This window comes from Salvelinus namaycush, chromosome 11, assembly GCF_016432855.1.
Source record: "Salvelinus namaycush isolate Seneca chromosome 11, SaNama_1.0, whole genome shotgun sequence".
NCBI lineage: Eukaryota > Metazoa > Chordata > Actinopteri > Salmoniformes > Salmonidae > Salvelinus > Salvelinus namaycush.
Genome location: NC_052317.1, coordinates 42,819,615 through 42,844,616, shown reverse-complemented (window position 1 = coordinate 42,844,616; position 25,002 = coordinate 42,819,615). Strand labels below are relative to the sequence as shown.

Here is a 25,002-nt window from a genome sequence, read left to right as displayed (position 1 = left end):
GAGAAAAAAAAAACCCATTTAAGGATCTCAGATGAAGATGACGTGAATGTGACTCAGTGCTATTCAGTAACTCTCCATGAAGGATGAGATTTGGATAAAATGTTTAGCGCCAAAATGTTGGATGCTACTAGGATTAGATTATCCAAATCACTAACCCTGCACAGGATTAGATTATCCAAATCACTAACCCTGCACAGGATTAGATTATCCAAATCACTAACCCTGCACAGGATTAGACTATCCAAATCACTAACCCTACACAGGATTAGACTATCCAAATCACTGACCCTACACAGGATTAGATTATCCAAATCACTAACCCTACACAGGATTAGATTATCCAAATCACTAACCCTACACAGGATTAGATTATCCAAATCACTAACCCTACACAGGATTAGATTATCCAAATCACTAACCCTACACAGGATTAGATTATCCAAATCACTAACCCTACACAGGATTAGATTATCCAAATCCCTAACCCTACACAGGATTAGATTATCCAAATCACTAACCCTACACAGGATTAGATTATCCAAATCACTAACCCTACACAGGATTAGATTATCCAAATCCCTAACCCTACACAGGATTAGATTATCCAAATCTGGGAGGTGGAGGGTTGGGAGGTGGAGGGGTGCAGGGTGGAGAGGAGCAGGGTGGAGGGGTGGAGAGGTGGAGAGGTGCAGGGAGGAGAGGTGGAGGGTGGAGAGGTGGAGGGTGGAGAGGTGGAGGGTGGAGAAGTGGAGAGGTGCAGGGTGGAGAGGTAGAGGGTGAAGAGGTAGAGGGTGAAGAGGTGGGGAGGTGGAGAGGTGGGGAGGTGGAGGGGTGGAGGGGTGGAGGGTGGAGAGGTGGAGGGTGGGGAGGTGGAGAGGTGGGGAGGTGGGGAGGTGGAGGGTGGAGAGGTGGGGAGGTGGAGAGGTGGAGAGGTGGGGAGGTAGAGGTGGGGAGGTGGAGGGTGGGGAGGTGGAGGGTGGAGAGGTGGGGAGGTGGGGAGGTGGAGAGGTGGAGAGGTGGAGAGGTGGGGAGGTGGGGAGGTAGAGAGGTGGGGAGGTGGAGGGTGGGGAGGTGGAGGGTGGAGAGGTGGGGAGGTGGGGAGGTGGAGAGGTGGGGAGGTGGAGAGGTGGGGAGGTGGGGAGGTGGAGAGGTGGGGAGGTGGGGAGGTGGAGGGTGGAGAGGTGGGGAGGTGGAGAGGTGGGGAGGTGGAGAGGTGGAGAGGTGGAGGGGGGGAGGTGGAGAGGTGGAGAGGTGGAGAGGTGGAGAGGTGGAGAGGTGGAGAGGTGGAGAGGTGGAGAGGTGGAGAGGTGGGGAGGTGGAGAGGTGGAGAGGTGGAGAGGTGGAGAGGTGGAGAGGTGGGGAGGTGGAGAGGTGGAGAGGTGGAGAGGTGGGGAGGTGGGGAGGTGGGGAGGTGGAGGCTGGGGTTCAGTTCAGTAAATTCAATAGAATTGTCTGTTTTCTTCCTGAATTGCCAACAGAGATGTGACCACGCCCCTGGTGTGTGTAGACGAGTGAAGAGCTAACTGAGGAGGTCTGGGTGCAGGCCCAGCCTCGCCAACACGTCTTCAGGCATACAGAGAACAGGATTGACGTCCTTTATCTGGCCCTCTCCCAGCAGAGACAGACCTGCTACGCCAAACAGAGTATGGAATGGGTCCACCTGAAGAAGAGAGGAGACAGAATGAGGAAGAGGACAGAAACATGAACCTACCTAGCTAAATGTAGCCATTAGCACTGGGAACTAAGATGAGTCTCCAGGTGTCAGACAAGGTTTACACATCATGTAAGGGTATCCCCCTCCCTTCCTACCTGCTAAACCCCCCTCCCTTCCTACCTAGTAAACTCCCTTCCTACCTGCTAAACTCCCTCCCCTTACCTGCTAAACTCCCTCCCTCTACCTGCTAAACTCCCTCCCTCTACCTGCTAAACTCCCTCCCCCTACCTGCTAAACTCCCTTCCCCTACCTGCTAAACTCCCTCCCCCTACCTGCTAAACTCCCTTCCCCTACCTGCTAAACTCCCTCCCCTTACCTGCTAAACTCCCTTCCCCTACCTGCTAAACTCCCTCCCCCTACCTGCTAAACTCCCTCCCCCTACCTGCTAAACTCCCTTCCCCTACCTGCTAAACTCCCTTCCCCTACCTGCTAAACTCCCTTCCCCTACCTGCTAAACCCCCCTCCCTTCCTACCTGCTAAACTCCCTCCCCCTATACCTGCTAAACTCCCTCCCCTTACCTGCTAAACTCCCTCCCCCTACCTGCTAAACTCCCTCCCCATATACCTGCTAAACTCCCTCCCCCTATACCTGCTAAACTCCCTCCCCCTATACCTGCTAAACTCCCTCCCCCTATACCTGCTAAACTCCCTCCCCCTATACCTGCTAAACTCCCTCCCCCTATACCTGCTAAACTCCCTCCCCTTACCTGCTAAACTCCCTCTTCCCCTACCTGCTAAACTCCCTCTTCCCCTACCTGCTAAACTCCCTCTTCCCCTACCTGCTAAACTCCCTCTTCCCCTACCTGCTAAACTCCCTCTTCCCCTACCTGCTAAACTCCCTCTTCCCCTACCTGCTAAACTCCCTTCCCCTACCTGCTAAACTCCCTTCCCCTACCTGCTAAACTCCCTCCCCTTACCTGCTAAACTCCCTTCCCCTACCTGCTAAACTCCCTCCCCCTACCTGCTAAACTCCCTCCCCCTACCTGCTAAACTCCCTTCCCCTACCTGCTAAACTCCCTTCCCCTACCTGCTAAACCCCCCTCCCTTCCTACCTGCTAAACTCCCTCCCCTTACCTGCTAAACTCCCTCCCCCTACCTGCTAAACTCCCTCCCCCTATACCTGCTAAACTCCCTCCCCCTATACCTGCTAAACTCCCTCCCCCCATACCTGCTAAACTCCCTCCCCCCCTACCTGCTAAACTCCCTCCCCTTACCTGCTAAACTCCCTCCCCTTACCCGCTAAACTCCCTCCCCCTACCCGCTAAACTCCCTCCCCCTACCCGCTAAACTCCCTTCCCCTTACCTGCTAAACTCCCTCCCCCTACCTGCTAAACTCCCTCCCCCTACCTGCTAAACTCCCTCCCCTTACCTGCTAAACTCCCTCCCCCTACCTGCTAAACTCCCTCTTCCCCTATACCTGCTAAACTCCCTCTTCCCCTATACCTGCTAAACTCCCTCTTCCCCTATACCTGCTAAACTCCCTCTTCCCCTATACCTGCTAAACTCCCTCTTCCCCTATACCTGCTAAACTCCCTCTTCCCCTATACCTGCTAAACTCCCTCTTCCCCTATACCTGCTAAACTCCCTCTTCCCCTATACCTGCTAAACTCCCTCTTCCCCTATACCTGCTAAACTCCCTCTTCCCCTATACCTGCTAAACTCCCTCTTCCCCTATACCTGCTAAACTCCCTCTTCCCCTATACCTGCTAAACTCCCTCTTCCCCTCTACCTGCTAAACTCCCTCTACCTGCTAAACTCCCTCTACCTGCTAAACTCCCTCTACCTGCTAAACTCCCTCTACCTGCTAAACTCCCTCTACCTGCTAAACTCCCTCTACCTGCTAAACTCCCTCTACCTGCTAAACTCCCTCTACCTGCTAAACTCCCTCTACCTGCTAAACTCCCTCTACCTGCTAAACTCCCTCTACCTGCTAAACTCCCTCTACCTGCTAAACTCCCTCTACCTGCTAAACTCCCTATACCTGCTAAACTCCCTCTTCCCCTATACCTGCTAAACTCCCTCTTCCCCTATACCTGCTAAACTCCCTCTACCTGCTAAACTCCCTCTACCTGCTAAACTCCCTCTACCTGCTAAACTCCCTCTTCCTCTACCCGCTAAACTCCCTCTTCCCCTATACCTGCTAAACTCCCTCTTCCCCTATACCTGCTAAACTCCCTCTTCCCCTATACCTGCTAAACTCCCTCTTCCCCTATACCTGCTAAACTCCCTCTTCCCCTATACCTGCTAAACTCCCTCTTCCCCTATACCTGCTAAACTCCCTCTTCCCCTATACCTGCTAAACTCCCTCTACCTGCTAAACTCCCTCTACCTGCTAAACTCCCTCTACCTGCTAAACTCCCTCTACCTGCTAAACTCCCTCTACCTGCTAAACTCCCTCTACCTGCTAAACTCCCTCTTCCTCTACCCGCTAAACTCCCTCTTCCCCTATACCCGCTAAACTCCCTCTTCCCCTATACCTGCTAAACTCCCTCTTCCCCTATACCCGCTAAACTCCCTCTTCCCCTATACCCGCTAAACTCCCTCTTCCCCTATACCCGCTAAACTCCCTCTTCCCCTATACCCGCTAAACTCCCTCTTCCCCTATACCCGCTAAACTCCCTCTTCCCCTATACCCGCTAAACTCCCTATACCTGCTAAACTCCCTCTTCCCCTATACCTGCTAAACTCCCTCTACCTGCTAAACTCCCTCTACCTGCTAAACTCCCTCTTCCTCTACCCGCTAAACTCCCTCTTCCCCTATACCTGCTAAACTCCCTCTTCCCCTATACCTGCTAAACTCCCTCTTCCCCTATACCTGCTAAACTCCCTCTACCTGCTAAACTCCCTCTACCTGCTAAACTCCCTCTACCTGCTAAACTCCCTCTACCTGCTAAACTCCCTCTACCTGCTAAACTCCCTCTACCTGCTAAACTCCCTCTACCTGCTAAACTCCCTCTACCTGCTAAACTCCCTCTACCTGCTAAACTCCCTCTACCTGCTAAACTCCCTCTACCTGCTAAACTCCCTCTACCTGCTAAACTCCCTCTACCCGCTAAACTCCCTCTACCCGCTAAACTCCCTCTTCCTCTACCCGCTAAACTCCCTCTTCCTCTACCCGCTAAACTCCCTCTTCCCCTATACCCGCTAAACTCCCTCTTCCCCTATACCCGCTAAACTCCCTCTTCCCCTATACCCGCTAAACTCCCTCTTCCCCTATACCCGCTAAACTCCCTCTTCCCCTATACCCGCTAAACTCCCTCTTCCCCTATACCCGCTAAACTCCCTCTTCCCCTATACCCGCTAAACTCCCTATACCTGCTAAACTCCCTCTTCCCCTATACCTGCTAAACTCCCTCTTCCCCTATACCTGCTAAACTCCCTCTACCTGCTAAACTCCCTCTACCTGCTAAACTCCCTCTACCTGCTAAACTCCCTCTTCCCCTATACCCGCTAAACTCCCTCTTCCCCTATACCCGCTAAACTCCCTCTTCCCCTATACCCGCTAAACTCCCTCTACCCGCTAAACTCCCTCTACCCGCTAAACTCCCTCTACCCGCTAAACTCCCTCTACCCGCTAAACTCCCTCTACCCGCTAAACTCCCTCTACCCGCTAAACTCCCTCTACCCGCTAAACTCCCTCTACCCGCTAAACTCCCTCTACCCGCTAAACTCCCTCTACCCGCTAAACTCCCTCTTCCCCTACCTGCTAAACTCCCTCTTCCCCTACCTGCTAAACTCCCTCTTCCCCTACCTGCTAAACTCCCTCTTCCCCTACCTGCTAAACTCCCTCTTCCCCTACCTGCTAAACTCCCTCTTCCCCTACCTGCTAAACTCCCTCTTCCCCTACCTGCTAAACTCCCTCTTCCCCTACCTGCTAAACTCCCTCTTCCCCTACCTGCTAAACTCCCTCTTCCCCTACCTGCTAAACTCCCTCTTCCCCTACCTGCTAAACTCCCTCTTCCCCTACCTGCTAAACTCCCTCTTCCCCTACCTGCTAAACTCCCTCTTCCCCTACCTGCTAAACTCCCTCTTCCCCTACCTGCTAAACTCCCTCTTCCCCTACCTGCTAAACTTCCCCTACCTGCTAAACTCCCTCTACCTGCTAAACTCCCTCTTCCCCTACCTGCTAAACTCCCTCTTCCTCTACCTGCTAAACTCCCTCTACCTGCTAAACTCCCTCTTCCTCTACCTGCTAAACTCCCTCTTCCTCTACCTGCTAAACTCCCTCTTCCTCTACCTGCTAAACTCCCTCTTCCTCTACCTGCTAAACTCCCTCTTCCTCTACCTGCTAAACTCCCTCTTCCTCTACCTGCTAAACTCCCTCTTCCTCTACCTGCTAAACTCCCTCTTCCTCTACCTGCTAAACTCCCTCTTCCTCTACCTGCTAAACTCCCTCTTCCTCTACCTGCTAAACTCCCTCTTCCTCTACCTGCTAAACTCCCTCTTCCTCTACCTGCTAAACTCCCTCTTCCTCTACCTGCTAAACTCCCTCTTCCTCTACCTGCTAAACTCCCTCTTCCTCTACCTGCTAAACTCCCTCTTCCTCTACCTGCTAAACTCCCTCTTCCTCTACCTGCTAAACTCCCTCTTCCTCTACCTGCTAAACTCCCTCTTCCTCTACCTGCTAAACTCCCTCCCCCTATACCTGCTAAACTCCCTCCCCCTACCTGCTAAACTCCCTCCCCCTACATCACTGTTCCTACCTGCTAAACTCCCCCCCAACCTGATACACCCCCGTTCCTACCTGCTAAACTCCCTTCCCCTACATCACTGTTCCTACCTGCTAAACTCCCCCCCAACCTGATACACCCCCGTTCCTACCTGCTAAACTCCCCCCCAACCTGATACACCACCGTTCCTACCTGCTAAACTCCCCCCAACCTGCTAAACTCCCCCCCTACCTGCTAAACTCCCCCCCCTACCTGCTAAACTCCCCCCCCTACCTGCTAAACTCCCCCCCAACCTGCTACACCCCCGTTCCTACCTGCTAAACTCCCCCCCAACCTGCTACACCCCCGTTCCTACCTGCTAAACTCCCCCCCCAACCTGCTACACCCCCGTTCCTACCTGCTACACCCCCGTTCCTACCTGCTAAACTCCCCCCCTACCTGCTACACCCCCGTTCCTACCTGCTAAACTCCCCCCCAACCTGCTACACCCCCGTTCCTACCTGCTACATCCTGGGTTAACCGAGATGATGATATTATGAGCTCACCATGTCTCCTGGTCGGTCAGCAAAGCCCCCCGTCTCCTCATCCTGACAGGCCAAAATAAAGGACCTCAGCTTGGACTTGTCTATCCAGTGGATCCTACCAATGATCTTCAGGGAGGCCAGCACCCACCACGAGTAACATACATCAGGCAGCTAGCAGAGGGGGGTACAATGAGACATAGTAAGATACATCAGGTAGCCGAGGGAGGGGGGTACAATGAGACATAGTAACATACATCAGGTAGCTAGCCGAGGGAGGGGGGTACAACGAGACATAGTAACATATAGCTAGCCGAGGGAGGGGGGTACAACGAGACATAGTAACATACATCAGGTAGCTAGCCGAGGGAGGGGGGGTACAATGAGACATAGTAACATATAGCTAGCCGAGGGAGGGGGGTACAACGAGACATAGTAACATACATCAGGTAGCTAGCCGAGGGAGGGGGGTACAACGAGACATAGTAACATACATCAGGCAGCTAGCCGAGGGAGGGGGGTACAATGAGACATAGTAACATACATCAGCTAGCCGAGGGAGGGGGGTACAATGAGACATAGTAACATATAGCTAGCCGAGGGAGGGGGGGGTACAACGAGACATAGTAACATACATCAGCTAGCCGAGGGAGGGGGGTACAATGAGACATAGTAACATATAGCTAGCCGAGGGAGGGGGGTACAATGAGACATAGTAACATACATCAGGTAGCTAGCCGAGGGAGGGGGGTACAATGAGACATAGTAACATACATCAGGTAGCTAGCCGAGGGAGGGGGGTACAACGAGACATAGTAACATACATCAGCTAGCCGAGGGAGGGGGGTACAATGAGACATAGTAACATATAGCTAGCCGAGGGAGGGGGGTACAATGAGACATAGTAACATACATCAGGTAGCTAGCCGAGGGAGGGGGGGGTACAATGAGACATAGTAACATACATCAGGTAGCTAGCCGAGGGAGGGGGGGTACAATGAGACATAGTAACATACATCAGGTAGCTAGCCGAGGGAGGGGGGGTACAATGAGACATAGTAACATATAGCTAGCCGAGGGAGGGGGGTACAACGAGACATAGTAACATACATCAGGTAGCTAGCCGAGGGAGGGGGGTACAATGAGACATATTAACATACATCAGGCAGCTAGCCGAGGGAGGGGGGTACAACGAGACATACATCAGGTAGCTAGCCGAGGGAGGGGGGTACAATGAGACATAGTAACATACATCAGGCAGCTAGCAGAGGGAGGGGGGGTACAATGAGACATAGTAACATACATCAGGTAGCTAGCCGAGGGAGGGGGGGGTACAACGAGACATAGTAACATACATCAGGTAGCTAGCCGAGGGAGGGGGGGGTACAACGAGACATAGTAACATACATCAGGTAGCTAGCAGAGGGAGGGGGGGTACAATGAGACATAGTAACATACATCAGGTAGCCGAGGGAGGGGGGTACAATGAGACATAGTAACATACATCAGGTAGCTAGCCGAGGGAGGGGGGTACAATGAGACATAGTAACATACATCAGGTAGCTAGCAGAGGGAGGGGGGTACAACGAGACATAGTAACATACATCAGGTAGCTAGCCGAGGGAGGGGGGTACAACGAGACATAGTAACATACATCCGGTAGCTAGCAGAGGGAGGGGGGTACAATGAGACATAGTAACATACATCAGGTAGCTAGCCGAGGGAGGGGGGTACAACGAGACATAGTAACATACATCAGGCAGCTAGCCGAGGGAGGGGGGTACAACGAGACATAGTAACATACATCAGGCAGCTAGCAGAGGGAGGGGGGTACAATGAGACATAGTAACATACATCAGGCAGCTAGCCGAGGGAGGGGGGTACAATGAGACATAGTAACATACATCAGGCAGCTAGCCGAGGGAGGGGGGTACAATGAGACATAGTAACATACATCAGGCAGCTAGCAGAGGGAGGGGGGTACAATGAGACATAGTAACATACATCAGGTAGCTAGCCGAGGGAGGGGGGTACAACGAGACATAGTAACATACATCAGGTAGCTAGCAGAGGGGGGTACAACGAGACATAGTAACATACATCAGGTAGCCGAGGGAGGGGGGTACAACGAGACATAGTAACATACATCAGGCAGCTAGCAGAGGGGGGGGGGTACAACGAGACATAGTAACATACATCAGGTAGCCGAGGGAGGGGGGTACAACGAGACATAGTAACATACATCAGGCAGCTAGCCGAGGGAGGGGGGTACAATGAGACATAGTAACATACATCAGGTAGCCGAGGGAGGGGGGTACAATGAGACATAGTAACATACATCAGGCAGCTAGCCGAGGGAGGGGGGTACAACGAGACATAGTAACATACATCAGGCAGCTAGCAGAGGGGGGGGGGTACAACGAGACATAGTAACATACATCAGGTAGCCGAGGGAGGGGGGTACAACGAGACATAGTAACATACATCAGGCAGCTAGCCGAGGGAGGGGGGTACAACGAGACATAGTAACATACATCAGGCAGCTAGCAGAGGGGGGGGGGTACAACGAGACATAGTAACATACATCAGGTAGCCGAGGGAGGGGGGTACAACGAGACATAGTAACATACATCAGGCAGCTAGCCGAGGGAGGGGGGTACAACGAGACATAGTAACATACATCAGGCAGCTAGCCGAGGGAGGGGGGTACAACGAGACATAGTAACATACATCAGGCAGCTAGCAGAGGGAGGGGGGTACAATGAGACATAGTAACATACATCAGGTAGCTAGCCGAGGGAGGGGGGTACAACGAGACATAGTAACATACATCAGGCAGCTAGCAGAGGGAGGGGGGTACAATGAGACATAGTAACATACATCAGGTAGCTAGCCGAGGGAGGGGGGTACAATGAGACATAGTAACATACATCAGGTAGCTAGCAGAGGGAGGGGGGTACAATGAGACATAGTAACATACATCAGGTAGCTAGCAGAGGGAGGGGGGTACAACGAGACATAGTAACATACATCAGGTAGCTAGCCGAGGGAGGGGGGTACAACGAGACATAGTAACATACATCAGGCAGCTAGCCGAGGGAGGGGGGTACAATGAGACATAGTAACATACATCAGGCAGCTAGCAGAGGGAGGGGGGTACAATGAGACATAGTAACATACATCAGGCAGCTAGCCGAGGGAGGGGGGTACAACGAGACATAGTAACATACATCAGGTAGCTAGCCGAGGGAGGGGGGTACAACGAGACATAGTAACATACATCAGGCAGCTAGCAGAGGGAGGGGGGTACAATGAGACATAGTAACATACATCAGGCAGCTAGCCGAGGGAGGGGGGTACAACGAGACATAGTAACATACATCAGGTAGCTAGCCGAGGGAGGGGGGTACAACGAGACATAGTAACATACATCAGGTAGCTAGCCGAGGGAGGGGGGTACAACGAGACATAGTAACATACATCAGGTAGCTAGCAGAGGGAGGGGGGTACAATGAGACATAGTAACATACATCAGGTAGCCGAGGGAGGGGGGTACAACGAGACATAGTAACATACATCAGGTAGCTAGCCGAGGGAGGGGGGTACAATGAGACATAGTAACATACATCAGGCAGCTAGCCGAGGGAGGGGGGTACAATGAGACATAGTAACATACATCAGGCAGCTAGCCGAGGGAGGGGGGTACAACGAGACATAGTAACATACATCAGGTAGCCGAGGGAGGGGGGTACAATGAGACATAGTAACATACATCAGGTAGCTAGCCGAGGGAGGGGGGTACAACGAGACACAGTAACATACATCAGGCAGCTAGCCGAGAGAGGGGGGTACAATGAGACATAGTAACATACATCAGGTAGCTAGCCGAGGGAGGGGGGTACAACGAGACATAGTAACATACATCAGGTAGCTAGCCGAGGGAGGGGGGTACAACGAGACATAGTAACATACATCAGGCAGCTAGCCGAGGGAGGGGGGTACAACGAGACATAGTAACATACATCAGGTAGCCGAGGGAGGGGGGTACAATGAGACACAGTAACATACATCAGGTAGCTAGCCGAGGGAGGGGGGTACAACGAGACATAGTAACATACATCAGGCAGCTAGCCGAGGGAGGGGGGTACAACGAGACATAGTAACATACATCAGGCAGCCGAGAGAGGTACGATGAGACATGGTAACAAATTATGCCATAGTCAATCGTTTCAAATGCCCAGCAATGAGGGTAGGGAATCTATAAGTATGTTTCATCACATTAAACTTCTGTCAGTAAGCCAGAGGCCTTGTGCTGAATCCCAAACCACAGAATGAAATAGAACTGTGAATTATATGATATTAATGACCGAATCAACCCCAAGCTCCTACTTTCTCAGGGCGTCCGTTGAGACCTCCCGAGGGAAGCTGTCTCTCACAGAGCCACCAGCCCAGCAGGTCAGCATTCACCTGGTGTAACTGGCCTGTTATAGACAGGAACCCTGTACAACAGTAGATCTAAGAAGAGAGGAGGAGATAGAAGGAAAGAGGGGAGGGGAGGAGAGCAGAGGGGAGGGTAGGAGAGCAGAGGGGAGGGTAGGAGAGCAGAGGGGAGGGTAGGAGAGCAGAAGGGAGGGGAGGAGAGCAGAAGGGAGGGGAGGAGAGCAGAAGGGAGGGGAGGAGAGCAGAAGGGAGGGGAGGAGAGCAGAGGGGAGAGAGGATGAGAGCAAGGAGAGTAGCCAAGGAAAAGATGGGAGGGAGGAAATACAATTATGAAATAATGGCTGAAATATTTTTCTAAATGCATGACAGTAACAAACTCAGCAAAAAAAGAAACATCCTTATTCAGGACCATGTCTTTCAGGACCATGTCTTTCAAAGATAATTAGTAAAAATCCAAATAACTTCACAGATCTTCATTGTAAAGGGTTTAAACACTGTTTCCCATGCTTGTTCAATGACCCATAAACAATTAATGAAGATGCACCTGTGGAACGGTCGTTAAGACACTAACAGCTTACAGACGGTAGGCAATTAAGGTCACAGTTATGAAAACTTAGGACACTAAAGAGGCCTTTCTACTGACTCTGAAAAACACCAAAAGAAAGATGCCCAAGGTCCCTGCTCATCTGCGTGAACGTACATTAGGCATGCTGCAAGGAGGCATGAGGACTGCAGATGTGGCCAGGGCAATAAATTGCAATGTCCGTACTGGGAGACACCTAAGACAGCGCTACAGGGAGACAGGACGGACAGCTGATCGTCCTCGCAGTGGCAGACCACGTGTAACAACACCTGCTCAGGATCGGTACACCCGAACATCACACCTGCGGGACAGGTACAGGATGGCAACAACAACTGCTGAGTTACACCAGGAACGCACAATCCCTCCATCAGCTCTCAGACTGTCCGTAACAGGCCTGTTGTAAGGCAGGTCCTCACCAGACATCACCGGCAACAACGTCGCCTATGGGCACAAAGCCACCGTCGCTGGACCAGACAGGACTGGCAAAAAGTGCTTTTCACTGATGAGTAGCGGTTTTGTCTCACCAAGGGTGATGGTCGGATTCGCGTTTATCGTTGAAGGAATGAGCTTTATACCGAGGCCTGTACTCTGGAGCGGGATCGATTTGGAGGTGGAGGGTCCGTCATGGTCTGGGGCGGTGTGTCACAGCATCAGCGGACTGAGCTTGTTGTCATTGCAGGCAATCTCAGCGCTGTGCGTTACAGGGAAGACATCCTCCTCCCTCACGTGGTACCCTTCCTGCAGGCTCATCCTGACATGACCCTCCAGCATGACAATGCCACCAGCCATACTGCTCGTTCTGTGCGTGATTTCCTGCAAGACAGGAATGTCAGTGTTCTGCCATGGCCAGCGAAGAGCCCGGATCTCAATCCCATTGAGCACGTCTGGAACCTGTTGGATCGGAGGGTGAGGGCTAGGGCCATTCCCCCCAGAAATGTCCGGGAACTTTCAGGTGCCTTGGTGGAAGAGTGGGGTAACATCTCACAGCAAGAACTGGCAAATCTGGTGCTGTCCATGAGGAGGAGATGCACTGCAGTACTTAATGCAGTTGGTGGCCACACCAGATACTGACTGTTACTTTTGATTTTGACCCTCCCTTTGTTCAGGGACACATTATTCCATTTCTGTTAGTCACATGTCTGTGGAACTTGTTCAGTTTATGTCTCAGTTGTTGAATCTTGTTATGGTCATACAAATATTTACACGTGTTAAGTTTGCTGAAAATAAACACAGTTGAAAGTGAGAGGACGTTTCTTTTTTTGCTGAGTTTAATAGCAGAACCAATAGCTGAACCCAGAATACCTGTCCGGCATGAGACTCCGATCCTGGTCTGCAGCCAAACCCTCCATCAAAATTCATACAGGACAGAACAAACTCTACAGCCGTGTCCATGTTAATGGCATCCAGCTTACCCTGCAGACACACAGACCAAAACAGTTAACTACTGTTGTGTACAAACCTAATGATACAAAGCACTGTACAGAACAACGTCTATCCTCAAACGATACAATCCCTAATCTAATCAACCAAAAGGCAAAATGACTGACAGGTGAGGGTGTCTTATATACAAAATAAACATTTGTTGCAATGTGCTGTGACGTTACATACAGGAAACAAGCAACAATATGCAATGTGCTGTACATACAGGGGGGGGGGGGTAGAAGATATATTTGTCTCGACCTGGCTGGACCGTCGATGCCCCCTCCCTCCAGACACTACACTGATTTCCAATCCAAACTTCCTCCCACTCTCAGCCTTTCACCCAAACTGTCTCCACTCCCAGCCTTTCACCCAAACTGTCTCCACTCTCAGCCTTTCATCCAAACTGTCTCCACTCTCAGCCTTTCACCCAAACTGTCTCCACTCCCAGCCTTTCACCCAAACTGTCTCCACTCTCAGCCTTTCACCCAAACTGTCTCCACTCTCAGCCTTTCATCCAAACTGTCTCCACTCTCAGCCTTTCATCCAAACTGTCTCCACTCCCAGCCTTTCACCCAAACTGTCTCCACTCCCAGCCTTTCACCCAAACTGTCTCCACTCCCAGCCTTTCACCCAAACTGTCTCCACTCCCAGCCTTTCACCCAAACTGTCTCCACTCCCAGCCTTTCACCCAAACTGTCTCCACTCCCAGCCTTTCACCCAAACTGTCTCCACTCCCAGCCCTTGTTTTTCTTTTTATGCGCTTTGAGATAATTTTCTGTAATGAAAAGCACTGTACAAGTTAAATAAATGATTAAAATACATATAATCCGTTAGCTAGTAACCAAAGACAATATGACAGAGTTAATTTGAGGCGTACCAGCAATGCGAGTGTTGCAACAGCACAGAAAGAGAATCGTGTGTCTATCTCCCCTGTAGAGACATCAGATGAAGACAGACAGGTTAAAGGTCAGCAATATGGCATCATGATAGACAGTGGGGTGACTTCCTGCTTACAGACATCAGCAACAACAGACTGCCAGGACCACCACTATCAGCTCTTTTTTTTTTTGTGACCAACTTTTTATTTGTTTTTTCAGATGGGGGGGGGGGGGGGGTTTACAGGTACAAAACAATCAAAGAAATGCATACAAAGATAACCCATCTCCCCCTTCAGTCCCCATCCTCCCTCCCAACCCCCCTTCAGTCCATTTGCTTTGTCATTATGGGGTATTGTGATGTCATTATGGGGTATTGTGATGTCATTATGGGGTATTGTGATGTCATTATGGGGTATTGTGATGTCATTATGGGGTATTGTGTGTAGATTGAGGGGAAAAACGATGAAATCCATTTTAGAATAAGGATGTAACGTAACAATATGTGGGAAAAGTGAAGGGGTCTGAATACTTTCCAAATGCACTGTACTCATTTTGACAATAGATATTCTGCCGGTTAAAGCAACTGGGATATTATTCCATCTACTGAGGTCGGATTGGATTGATTTGAGCGTTCTGTTAATGTTTCTGGCAAGGGTTTTATCTAAGGAAGGAAATATACATTCTCCCAAATAATTGAAACGGGAAAGGATTGGGATTCCATAGTGATGGAGTCCTCCATCAGGGTCTTGAGAGGCAGTAGGGATGATTTGGTTAGATTAATTCAGCTTCATCTCAAGTTATAAAATGTATCTATGATCTTTAAAGCATCAACCACCATCATCTCGACATTGTGCAGAAACCCAGACATAAACTCACCCCATTTGTCTCCAGCGAACGACCCATCCTCCTGCTGCAGTCCTCTGACGTACTCCACCACCTTGTCCACGTCCAGCACGTTCACGTTATCATACAACGAGAGGATCTGAGGGAGAGTTTTATATATATATATATATATATATATATGTCTGTAAGGTTATATGTCTACAGCTGTGTTTTCTAGGCACGAAATAGATTGTTACTATCTGAACTTGTCCAAAAACAAATTATGTTATGTATCCATCTGTCTAACCTTCACAGCGTTGAGCTACAAGTGTGGGTGGTGTTGTCATGTCTAACCTTCACAGCGTTGAGCTACAGGTGTGGGTGGTGTTGTCATGTCTAACCTTCACAGCGTTGAGCTACAGGTGTGAGTGGTGTTATGTCATGTCTAACCTTCACAGCGTTGAGCTACAGGTGTGGGTGGTGTTGTCATGTCTAACCTTCACAGCGTTGAGCTACAGGTTTGGGTGGTGTTGTCATGTCTAACCTGCACAGCGTTGAGCTACAGGTGTGAGTGGTGTTATGTCATGTCTAACCTTCACAGCGTTGAGCTACAGGTGTGGGTGGTGTTGTCATGTCTAACTTTCACAGCGTTGAGCTACAGGTGTGAGTGGTGTTATGTCATGTCTAACCTTCACAGCGTTGAGCTACAGGTGTGGGTGGTGTTGTCATGTCTAACCTTCACAGCGTTGAGCTACAGGTGTGAGTGGTGTTATGTCATGTCTAACCTTCACAGCGTTGAGCTACAGGTGTGAGTGGTGTTATGTCATGTCTAACCTTCACAGCGTTGAGCTACAGGTTTGGGTGGTGTTGTCATGTCTAACCTTCACAGCGTTGAGCTACAGGTGTGGGTGGTGTTGTCATGTCTAACCTGCACAGCGTTGAGCTAAAGGTGTGGGTGGTGTTGTCATGTCTAACCTGCACAGCGTTGAGCTACAGGTGTGAGTGGTGTTATGTCATGTCTAACCTTCACAGCGTTGAGCTACAGGTGTGGGTGGTGTTGTCATGTCTAACTTTCACAGCGTTGAGCTACAGGTGTGAGTGGTGTTATGTCATGTCTAACCTTCACAGCGTTGAGCTACAAGTGTGGGTGGTGTTGTCATGTCTAACCTTCACAGCGTTGAGCTACAGGTGTGAGTGGTGTTATGTCATGTCTAACCTTCACAGCGTTGAGCTACAGGTGTGAGTGGTGTTATGTCATGTCTAACCTTCACAGCGTTGAGCTACAGGTTTGGGTGGTGTTGTCATGTCTAACCTTCACAGCGTTGAGCTACAGGTGTGAGTGGTGTTATGTCATGTCTAACCTTCACAGCGTTGAGCTACAGGTGTGGGTGGTGTTGTCATGTCTAACCTTCACAGCGTTGAGCTACAGGTTTGGGTGGTGTTGTCATGTCTAACCTGCACAGCGTTGAGCTACAGGTGTGAGTGGTGTTATGTCATGTCTAACCTTCACAGCGTTGAGCTACAGGTGTGGGTGGTGTTGTCATGTCTAACTTTCACAGCGTTGAGCTACAGGTGTGAGTGGTGTTATGTCATGTCTAACCTTCACAGCGTTGAGCTACAGGTGTGGGTGGTGTTGTCATGTCTAACCTTCACAGCGTTGAGCTACAGGTGTGAGTGGTGTTATGTCATGTCTAACCTTCACAGCGTTGAGCTACAGGTTTGGGTGGTGTTGTCATGTCTAACCTTCACAGCGTTGAGCTACAGGTGTGGGTGGTGTTGTCATGTCTAACCTGCACAGCGTTGAGCTACAGGTGTGGGTGGTGTTGTCATGTCTAACCTTCACAGCGTTGAGCTACAGGTGTGGGTGGTGTTGTCATGTCTAACCTGCACAGCGTTGAGCTACAGGTGTGAGTGGTGTTATGTCATGTCTAACCTTCACAGCGTTGAGCTACAGGTGTGAGTGGTGTTATGTCATGTCTAACCTTCACAGCGTTGAGCTACAGGTGTGGGTGGTGTTGTCATGTCTAACCTTCACAGCGTTGAGCTACAGGTGTGGGTGGTGTTGTCATGTCTAACCTTCACAGCGTTGAGCTACAGGTGTGAGTGGTGTTATGTCATGTCTAACCTTCACAGCGTTGAGCTACAGGTGTGAGTGGTGTTATGTCATGTCTAACCTTCACAGCGTTGAGCTACAGGTTTGGGTGGTGTTGTCATGTCTAACCTTCACAGCGTTGAGCTACAGGTGTGGGTGGTGTTGTCATGTCTAACCTGCACAGCGTTGAGCTACAGGTGTGGGTGGTGTTATGTCATGTCTAACCTGCACAGCGTTGAGCTACAGGTGTGGGTGGTGTTGTCATGTCTAACCTTCACAGCGTTGAGCTACAGGTGAGTGGTGTTATGTCATGTCTAACATTCACAGCATTGAGCTACAGGTGTGAGTGGTGTTATGTCATGTCTAACCTTCACAGCGTTGAGCTACAGGTGTGGGTGGTGTTGTCATGTCTAACCTTCACAGCGTTGAGCTACAGGTGTGGGTGGTGTTGTCATGTCTAACCTGCACAGCGTTGAGCTACAGGTGTGAGTGGTGTTATGTCATGTCTAACCTTCACAGCGTTGAGCTACAGGTGTGGGTGGTGTTGTCATGTCTAACCTTCACAGCGTTGAGCTACAGGTGTGGGTGGTGTTGTCATGTCTAACCTTCACAGCGTTGAGCTACAGGTTTGGGTGGTGTTGTCATGTCTAACCTTCACAGCGTTGAGCTACAGGTGTGGGTGGTGTTGTCATGTCTAATCTTCACAGCGTTGAGCTACAGGTTTGGGTGGTGTTGTCATGTCTAACCTTCACAGCGTTGAGCTACAGGTGTGAGTGGTGTTATGTCATGTCTAACCTTCACAGCGTTGAGCTACAGGTTTGGGTGGTGTTGTCATGTCTAACCTTCACAGCGTTGAGCTACAGGTGTGGGTGGTGTTGTCATGTCTAACCTTCACAGCGTTGAGCTACAGGTTTGGGTGGTGTTGTCATGTCTAACCTTCACAGCGTTGAGCTACAGGTGTGGGTGGTGTTGTCATGTCTAACCTGCACAGCGTTGAGCTACAGGTGTGAGTGGTGTTATGTCATGTCTAACCTTCACAGCGTTGAGCTACAGGTGTGAGTGGTGTTATGTCATGTCTAACCTTCACAGCGTTGAGCTACAGGTGTGGGTGGTGTTGTCATGTCTAACCTTCACAGCGTTGAGCTACAGGTGTGGGTGGTGTTGTCATGTCTAACCTTCACAGCGTTGAGCTACAGGTTTGGGTGGTGTTGTCATGTCTAACCTTCACAGCGTTGAGCTACAGGTGTGGGTGGTGTTGTCATGTCTAACCTTCACAGCGTTGAGCTACAGGTGTGGGTGGTGTTGTCATGTCTAACCTTCACAGCGTTGAGCTACAGGTGTGAGTGGTGTTATGTCATGTCTAACCTTCACAGCGTTGAGCTACAGGTGTGGGTGGTGTTGTCATGTCTAACCTTCACAGCGTTGAGCTACAGGTTTGGGTGGTGTTGTCATGTCTAACCTGCACAGCGTTGAGCTACAGGTGTGAGTGGTGTTATGTCATGTCTAACCTTCACAGCGTTGAGCTACAGGTGTGGGTGGTGTTGTCATGTCTAACTTTCACAGCGTTGAGCTACAGGTGTGAGTGGTGTTATGTCATGTCTAACCTTCACAGCGTTGAGCTACAGGTGTGGGTGGTGTTGTCATGTCTAACCTTCACAGCGTTGAGCTACAGGTGTGAGTGGTGTTATGTCATGTCTAACCTTCACAGCGTTGAGCTACAGGTGTGAGTGGTGTTATGTCATGTCTAACCTTCACAGCGTTGAGCTACAGGTTTGGGTGGTGTTGTCATGTCTAACCTTCACAGCGTTGAGCTACAGGTGTGGGTGGTGTTGTCATGTCTAACCTGCACAGCGTTGAGCTAAAGGTGTGGGTGGTGTTGTCATGTCTAACCTGCACAGCGTTGAGCTACAGGTGTGAGTGGTGTTATGTCATGTCTAACCTTCACAGCGTTGAGCTACAGGTGTGGGTGGTGTTGTCATGTCTAACTTTCACAGCGTTGAGCTACAGGTGTGAGTGGTGTTATGTCATGTCTAACCTTCACAGCGTTGAGCTACAAGTGTGGGTGGTGTTGTCATGTCTAACCTTCACAGCGTTGAGCTACAGGTGTGAGTGGTGTTATGTCATGTCTAACCTTCACAGCGTTGAGCTACAGGTGTGAGTGGTGTTATGTCATGTCTAACCTTCACAGCGTTGAGCTACAGGTTTGGGTGGTGTTGTCATGTCTAACCTTCACAGCGTTGAGCTACAGGTGTGAGTGGTGTTATGTCATGTCTAACCTTCACAGCGTTGAGCTACAGGTGTGGGTGGTGTTGTCATGTCTAACCTTCACAGCGTTGAGCTACAGGTTTGGGTGGTGTTGTCATGTCTAACCTGCACAGCGTTGAGCTACAGGTGTGAGTGGTGTTATGTCATGTCTAACCTTCACAGCGTTGAGCTACAGGTGTGGGTGGTGTTGTCATGTCTAACTTTCACAGCGTTGAGCTACAGGTGTGAGTGGTGTTATGTCATGTCTAACCTTCACAGCGTTGAGCTACAGGTGTGGGTGGTGTTGTCATGTCTAACCTTCACAGCGTTGAGCTACAGGTGTGAGTGGTGTTATGTCATGTCTAACCTTCACAGCGTTGAGCTACAGGTTTGGGTGGTGTTGTCATGTCTAACCTTCACAGCGTTGAGCTACAGGTGTGGGTGGTGTTGTCATGTCTAACCTGCACAGCGTTGAGCTACAGGTGTGGGTGGTGTTGTCATGTCTAACCTTCACAGCGTTGAGCTACAGGTGTGGGTGGTGTTGTCATGTCTAACCTGCACAGCGTTGAGCTACAGGTGTGAGTGGTGTTATGTCATGTCTAACCTTCACAGCGTTGAGCTACAGGTGTGAGTGGTGTTATGTCATGTCTAACCTTCACAGCGTTGAGCTACAGGTGTGGGTGGTGTTGTCATGTCTAACCTTCACAGCGTTGAGCTACAGGTGTGGGTGGTGTTGTCATGTCTAACCTTCACAGCGTTGAGCTACAGGTGTGAGTGGTGTTATGTCATGTCTAACCTTCACAGCGTTGAGCTACAGGTGTGAGTGGTGTTATGTCATGTCTAACCTTCACAGCGTTGAGCTACAGGTTTGGGTGGTGTTGTCATGTCTAACCTTCACAGCGTTGAGCTACAGGTGTGGGTGGTGTTGTCATGTCTAACCTGCACAGCGTTGAGCTACAGGTGTGGGTGGTGTTATGTCATGTCTAACCTGCACAGCGTTGAGCTACAGGTGTGGGTGGTGTTGTCATGTCTAACCTTCACAGCGTTGAGCTACAGGTGAGTGGTGTTATGTCATGTCTAACATTCACAGCATTGAGCTACAGGTGTGAGTGGTGTTATGTCATGTCTAACCTTCACAGCGTTGAGCTACAGGTGTGGGTGGTGTTGTCATGTCTAACCTTCACAGCGTTGAGCTACAGGTGTGGGTGGTGTTGTCATGTCTAACCTGCACAGCGTTGAGCTACAGGTGTGAGTGGTGTTATGTCATGTCTAACCTTCACAGCGTTGAGCTACAGGTGTGGGTGGTGTTGTCATGTCTAACCTTCACAGCGTTGAGCTACAGGTGTGGGTGGTGTTGTCATGTCTAACCTTCACAGCGTTGAGCTACAGGTTTGGGTGGTGTTGTCATGTCTAACCTTCACAGCGTTGAGCTACAGGTGTGGGTGGTGTTGTCATGTCTAATCTTCACAGCGTTGAGCTACAGGTTTGGGTGGTGTTGTCATGTCTAACCTTCACAGCGTTGAGCTACAGGTGTGAGTGGTGTTATGTCATGTCTAACCTTCACAGCGTTGAGCTACAGGTTTGGGTGGTGTTGTCATGTCTAACCTTCACAGCGTTGAGCTACAGGTGTGGGTGGTGTTGTCATGTCTAACCTTCACAGCGTTGAGCTACAGGTTTGGGTGGTGTTGTCATGTCTAACCTTCACAGCGTTGAGCTACAGGTGTGGGTGGTGTTGTCATGTCTAACCTGCACAGCGTTGAGCTACAGGTGTGAGTGGTGTTATGTCATGTCTAACCTTCACAGCGTTGAGCTACAGGTGTGAGTGGTGTTATGTCATGTCTAACCTTCACAGCGTTGAGCTACAGGTGTGGGTGGTGTTGTCATGTCTAACCTTCACAGCGTTGAGCTACAGGTGTGGGTGGTGTTGTCATGTCTAACCTTCACAGCGTTGAGCTACAGGTTTGGGTGGTGTTGTCATGTCTAACCTTCACAGCGTTGAGCTACAGGTGTGGGTGGTGTTGTCATGTCTAACCTTCACAGCGTTGAGCTACAGGTGTGGGTGGTGTTGTCATGTCTAACCTTCACAGCGTTGAGCTACAGGTGTGGGTGGTGTTGTCATGTCTAACCTTCACAGCGTTGAGCTACAGGTTTGGGTGGTGTTGTCATGTCTAACCTTCACAGCGTTGAGCTAAAGGTGTGGGTGGTGTTGTCATGTCTAACCTGCACAGCGTTGAGCTACAGGTGTGGGTGGTGTTATGTCATGTCTAACCTGCACAGCGTTGAGCTACAGGTGTGGGTGGTGTTGTCATGTCTAACCTTCACAGCGTTGAGCTACAGGTGTGGGTGGTGTTGTCATGTCTAACCTTCACAGCGTTGAGCTACAGGTTTGGGTGGTGTTGTCATGTCTAACCTTCACAGCGTTGAGCTACAGGTGTGGGTGGTGTTGTCATGTCTAACCTTCACAGCGTTGAGCTACAGGTGTGGGTGGTGTTGTCATGTCTAACCTTCACAGCGTTGAGCTACAGGTGTGGGTGGTGTTGTCATGTCTAACCTTCACAGCGTTGAGCTACAGGTGAGTGGTGTTGTCATGTCTAACATTCACAGCGTTGAGCTACAGGTGTGGGTGGTGTTGTCATGTCTAACCTTCACAGCGTTGAGCTACAGGTGAGTGGTGTTGTCATGTCTAACCTTCACAGCGTTGAGCTACAGGTGAGTGGTGTTGTCATGTCTAACCTGCACAGCGTTGAGCTACAGGTGAGTGGTGTTATGTCATGTCTAACATTCACAGTGCTGAACTACAGATGTGGGTCGTATCCGATGCTGGCGCTGATGTTATTGTTAATTTAAGTAATGTCATGTTGTGTTGTATTATACCTGTACAGCACTGAGCGTGTAGAGGACGTGTGGGTCGTGTCCGATGCTGGCGCTGATGCTACAGGTGTGGGTGGTGTTGTCATGTCTAACCTTCACAGCGTTGAGCTACAGGTTTGGGTGGTGTTGTCATGTCTAACCTTCACAGCGTTGAGCTACAGGTGTGGGTGGTGTTGTCATGTCTAACCTGCACAGCGTTGAGCTACAGGTGTGGGTGGTGTTATGTCATGTCTAACCTGCACAGCGTTGAGCTACAGGTGTGGGTGGTGTTGTCATGTCTAACCTTCACAGCGTTGAGCTACAGGTGTGGGTGGTGTTGTCATGTCTAACCTGCACAGCGTTGAGCTACAGGTGAGTGGTGTTATGTCATGTCTAACATTCACAGTGCTGAACTACAGATGTGGGTCGTATCCGATGCTGGCGCTGATGTTATTGTTAATTTAAGTAATGTCATGTTGTGTTGTATTATACCTGTACAGCACTGAGCGTGTAGAGGACGTGTGGGTCGTGTCCGATGCTGGCGCTGATGCCTCCACAGTCGTGCTGACAGGACTTGATGAAGTCAGAGATCTCCTGTTGGTTCATCCTGGTCAGCTGACCCATCAAGTCCATCACCGTCAGGCCCCAGTAGATACCTGACATCCGCAGATATTCTGACAGGGTGTACTCCTGTGGCGGGAAAACAGAGGATATCAATGACTGAAACCAGTTAACTAGTAGATAACTATATCCACTTCAGGCAGAGGAGAGGGATGATACAGGGAATCAATCAACAAATGAAACAGGTTCTCTGACGTGTTCTCCTGAGGAACAACACATGAACCACACAGCTCGCTAGCTACATCCACTCATCCTCATGTACTCTGACAACGGGTTCTCCTGAAGAACCACACATGAACCACACAGCTCGCTAGCTACATCCACTCATCCTCATGTACTCTGACAACGGGTTCTCCTGAAGAACCACACATGAACCACACAGCTCGCTAGCTACATCCACTCATCCTCATGTACTCTGACAACGTGTTCTCCTGAGGGACGACACAGCTCGCTAGCTACATCCACTCGTCCTCATGTACTCTGACAACGTGTTCTCCTGAGGGAGGGAGGGACACATGATATCAATGAACAATTGAAACATAGATAGCTAACTACCTCCACGTAGTTAGAGCAGAGTTTCTCAAACATGTCTTGGAGAGGTGCAGGGTTGTTTGTTTTTTAATGCTTTCCATGACTGGTCTAATCAAAGACATCCTTGTTCACCTGCCACAGACGGGAGGCAGTGAAATGATGTCAGCATAACATCCAATACTTACATAGTCATCCTTCTTGGAGCCGTAGGCAGCAATATAGTCTGCATGCTTGTCCAACAGTAGAGCACTGGGGGCATCAGACTTGATCACTACATCTTTTACTTGGGTCCCCTACAATAACAAATGGGAGAAATGTAGCTAACTGTTATTTCATAGTCAGATACAAGACAGACACAGCTAGCTAGTGTAATAAATACCATTTAAAATAACACAAGCATATTGCTATTACATTGTTATAACTAACTTCTTTCTAAGCAGGGTTTCTCACACACTTATAAACAGATACAGAGACCCACACACACACACCCAAGGACAGAGGGCTGACGTAAACCTTTCATAAACACTGATAAGGAAAGGCCTTGATCAAAAGAGTGCTTGGGTCCGCATTTCACGAAATAATGAGACACACACATACCCAAGGACAGAGGGCTGAAGCAAACCTTTCATAAACACTGATAAGACAGGAACATCTACGCACACACAAAATCTCCTCTTCAGTCTGAACATTTTACAGAGACACACAGAAATGTCAAAATAGGAACATCTACGCACACACCTAATCTCCTGTTTTAGCTGAACATTTCTGAAGACAAAGAAATCTACTCAGAGCCAATGAGACAGTGATACTAGCCTGAAGGGGACCTCGCCCAACTCATCAGGACCAACCAGAGGACAAGAACTTCCAGACTCAACCTACTTTCTATCTTTGTATAAAATGTCTATGCACTCTGTTATCTGGGCTTCTTTCGGATAGTTCCATTTGAGCTTGATGAAAGGGTCCGTGCACGCTATTTCAGATATCTTTACCTCTGAATAAATTGCTTTTATTTAAACCTCATCCACCCTGTCCAGAGTCTCTACTTCGTCTCAGTTCTCCAGTAAACTTGTGATATCAACACTAGCCTAGTAAACTGACTATGGAGCTAGCTAGCAACTACCAGTTTGGCTAATAATACATTGACTGCTGCTCAGAATACAACAATCAGATTGAGAAGATAACATATATATTTTTTCTTCTCTAGTAAGAGCCGTTGGATAGAGATGAGCAGCTGCTACAACATAGTTGATTTTCTAGCGGGCCATTTCCTCTGCTCTGGATGAAAACAATGACAGTAACGTTACTAGCTACAGTTAGCCATCATTTTGCTAAGACTTGGGGTTTTTTAATCGACAGGGAATATATTTCTCACTGTTTAAGTACAAGCATATAATACGAAACAAACTAAATCAGCTGTGTCCAATTTATGGAAAATTACAGCAAGAAGAATAGTCATTTTAATCAGGATTCAAGTTACCATCCTTGATATCTTCAGGCGGCGCAGAATGTTTGCCTCATGAATTGGACACGTCACCACCGCGACAGAGAGGGCGGGGCACAAAACGTTTCCACAGCCACACTCAAAATTGGCGACAAAAAAATATATTTTCGGTT

At 49.7% G+C, this 25,002-nt stretch overlaps 1 protein-coding gene across 1 annotated transcript; it reads right to left on the bottom strand.

Annotated features, from left to right (window-relative positions):
- Positions 1-1,337: 1,337 nt before the first annotated feature.
- Positions 1,338-24,954, bottom strand: rabggtb (Rab geranylgeranyltransferase subunit beta). Its single transcript, XM_039004440.1, has 9 exons — positions 24,866-24,954; positions 23,574-23,681; positions 22,729-22,926; positions 15,105-15,210; positions 14,228-14,280; positions 13,231-13,341; positions 11,295-11,420; positions 6,930-7,079; positions 1,338-1,660 (listed from the first exon to the last, which is right to left on the bottom strand). The coding sequence occupies exons 1-9, from the start codon at positions 24,866-24,868 to the stop codon at positions 1,520-1,522; spliced, it is 996 nt and encodes a 331-aa protein (XP_038860368.1). The 5' UTR covers positions 24,869-24,954; the 3' UTR covers positions 1,338-1,519.
- Positions 24,955-25,002: the final 48 nt, after the last annotated feature.

Excerpts from the sequence above, each read along its gene's own strand:
- rabggtb (XM_039004440.1), bottom strand. Across the intron at positions 7,080-11,294 it reads TCAACGGACGCCCTGAGAAA|CTGCCTGATGTATGTTACTC; the intron begins GTAGGAGCTTGG and ends CCCCTCTGCTAG. Across the intron at positions 1,661-6,929 it reads CTGACCGACCAGGAGACATG|GTGGACCCATTCCATACTCT; the intron begins GTGAGCTCATAA and ends TCTCTTCTTCAG.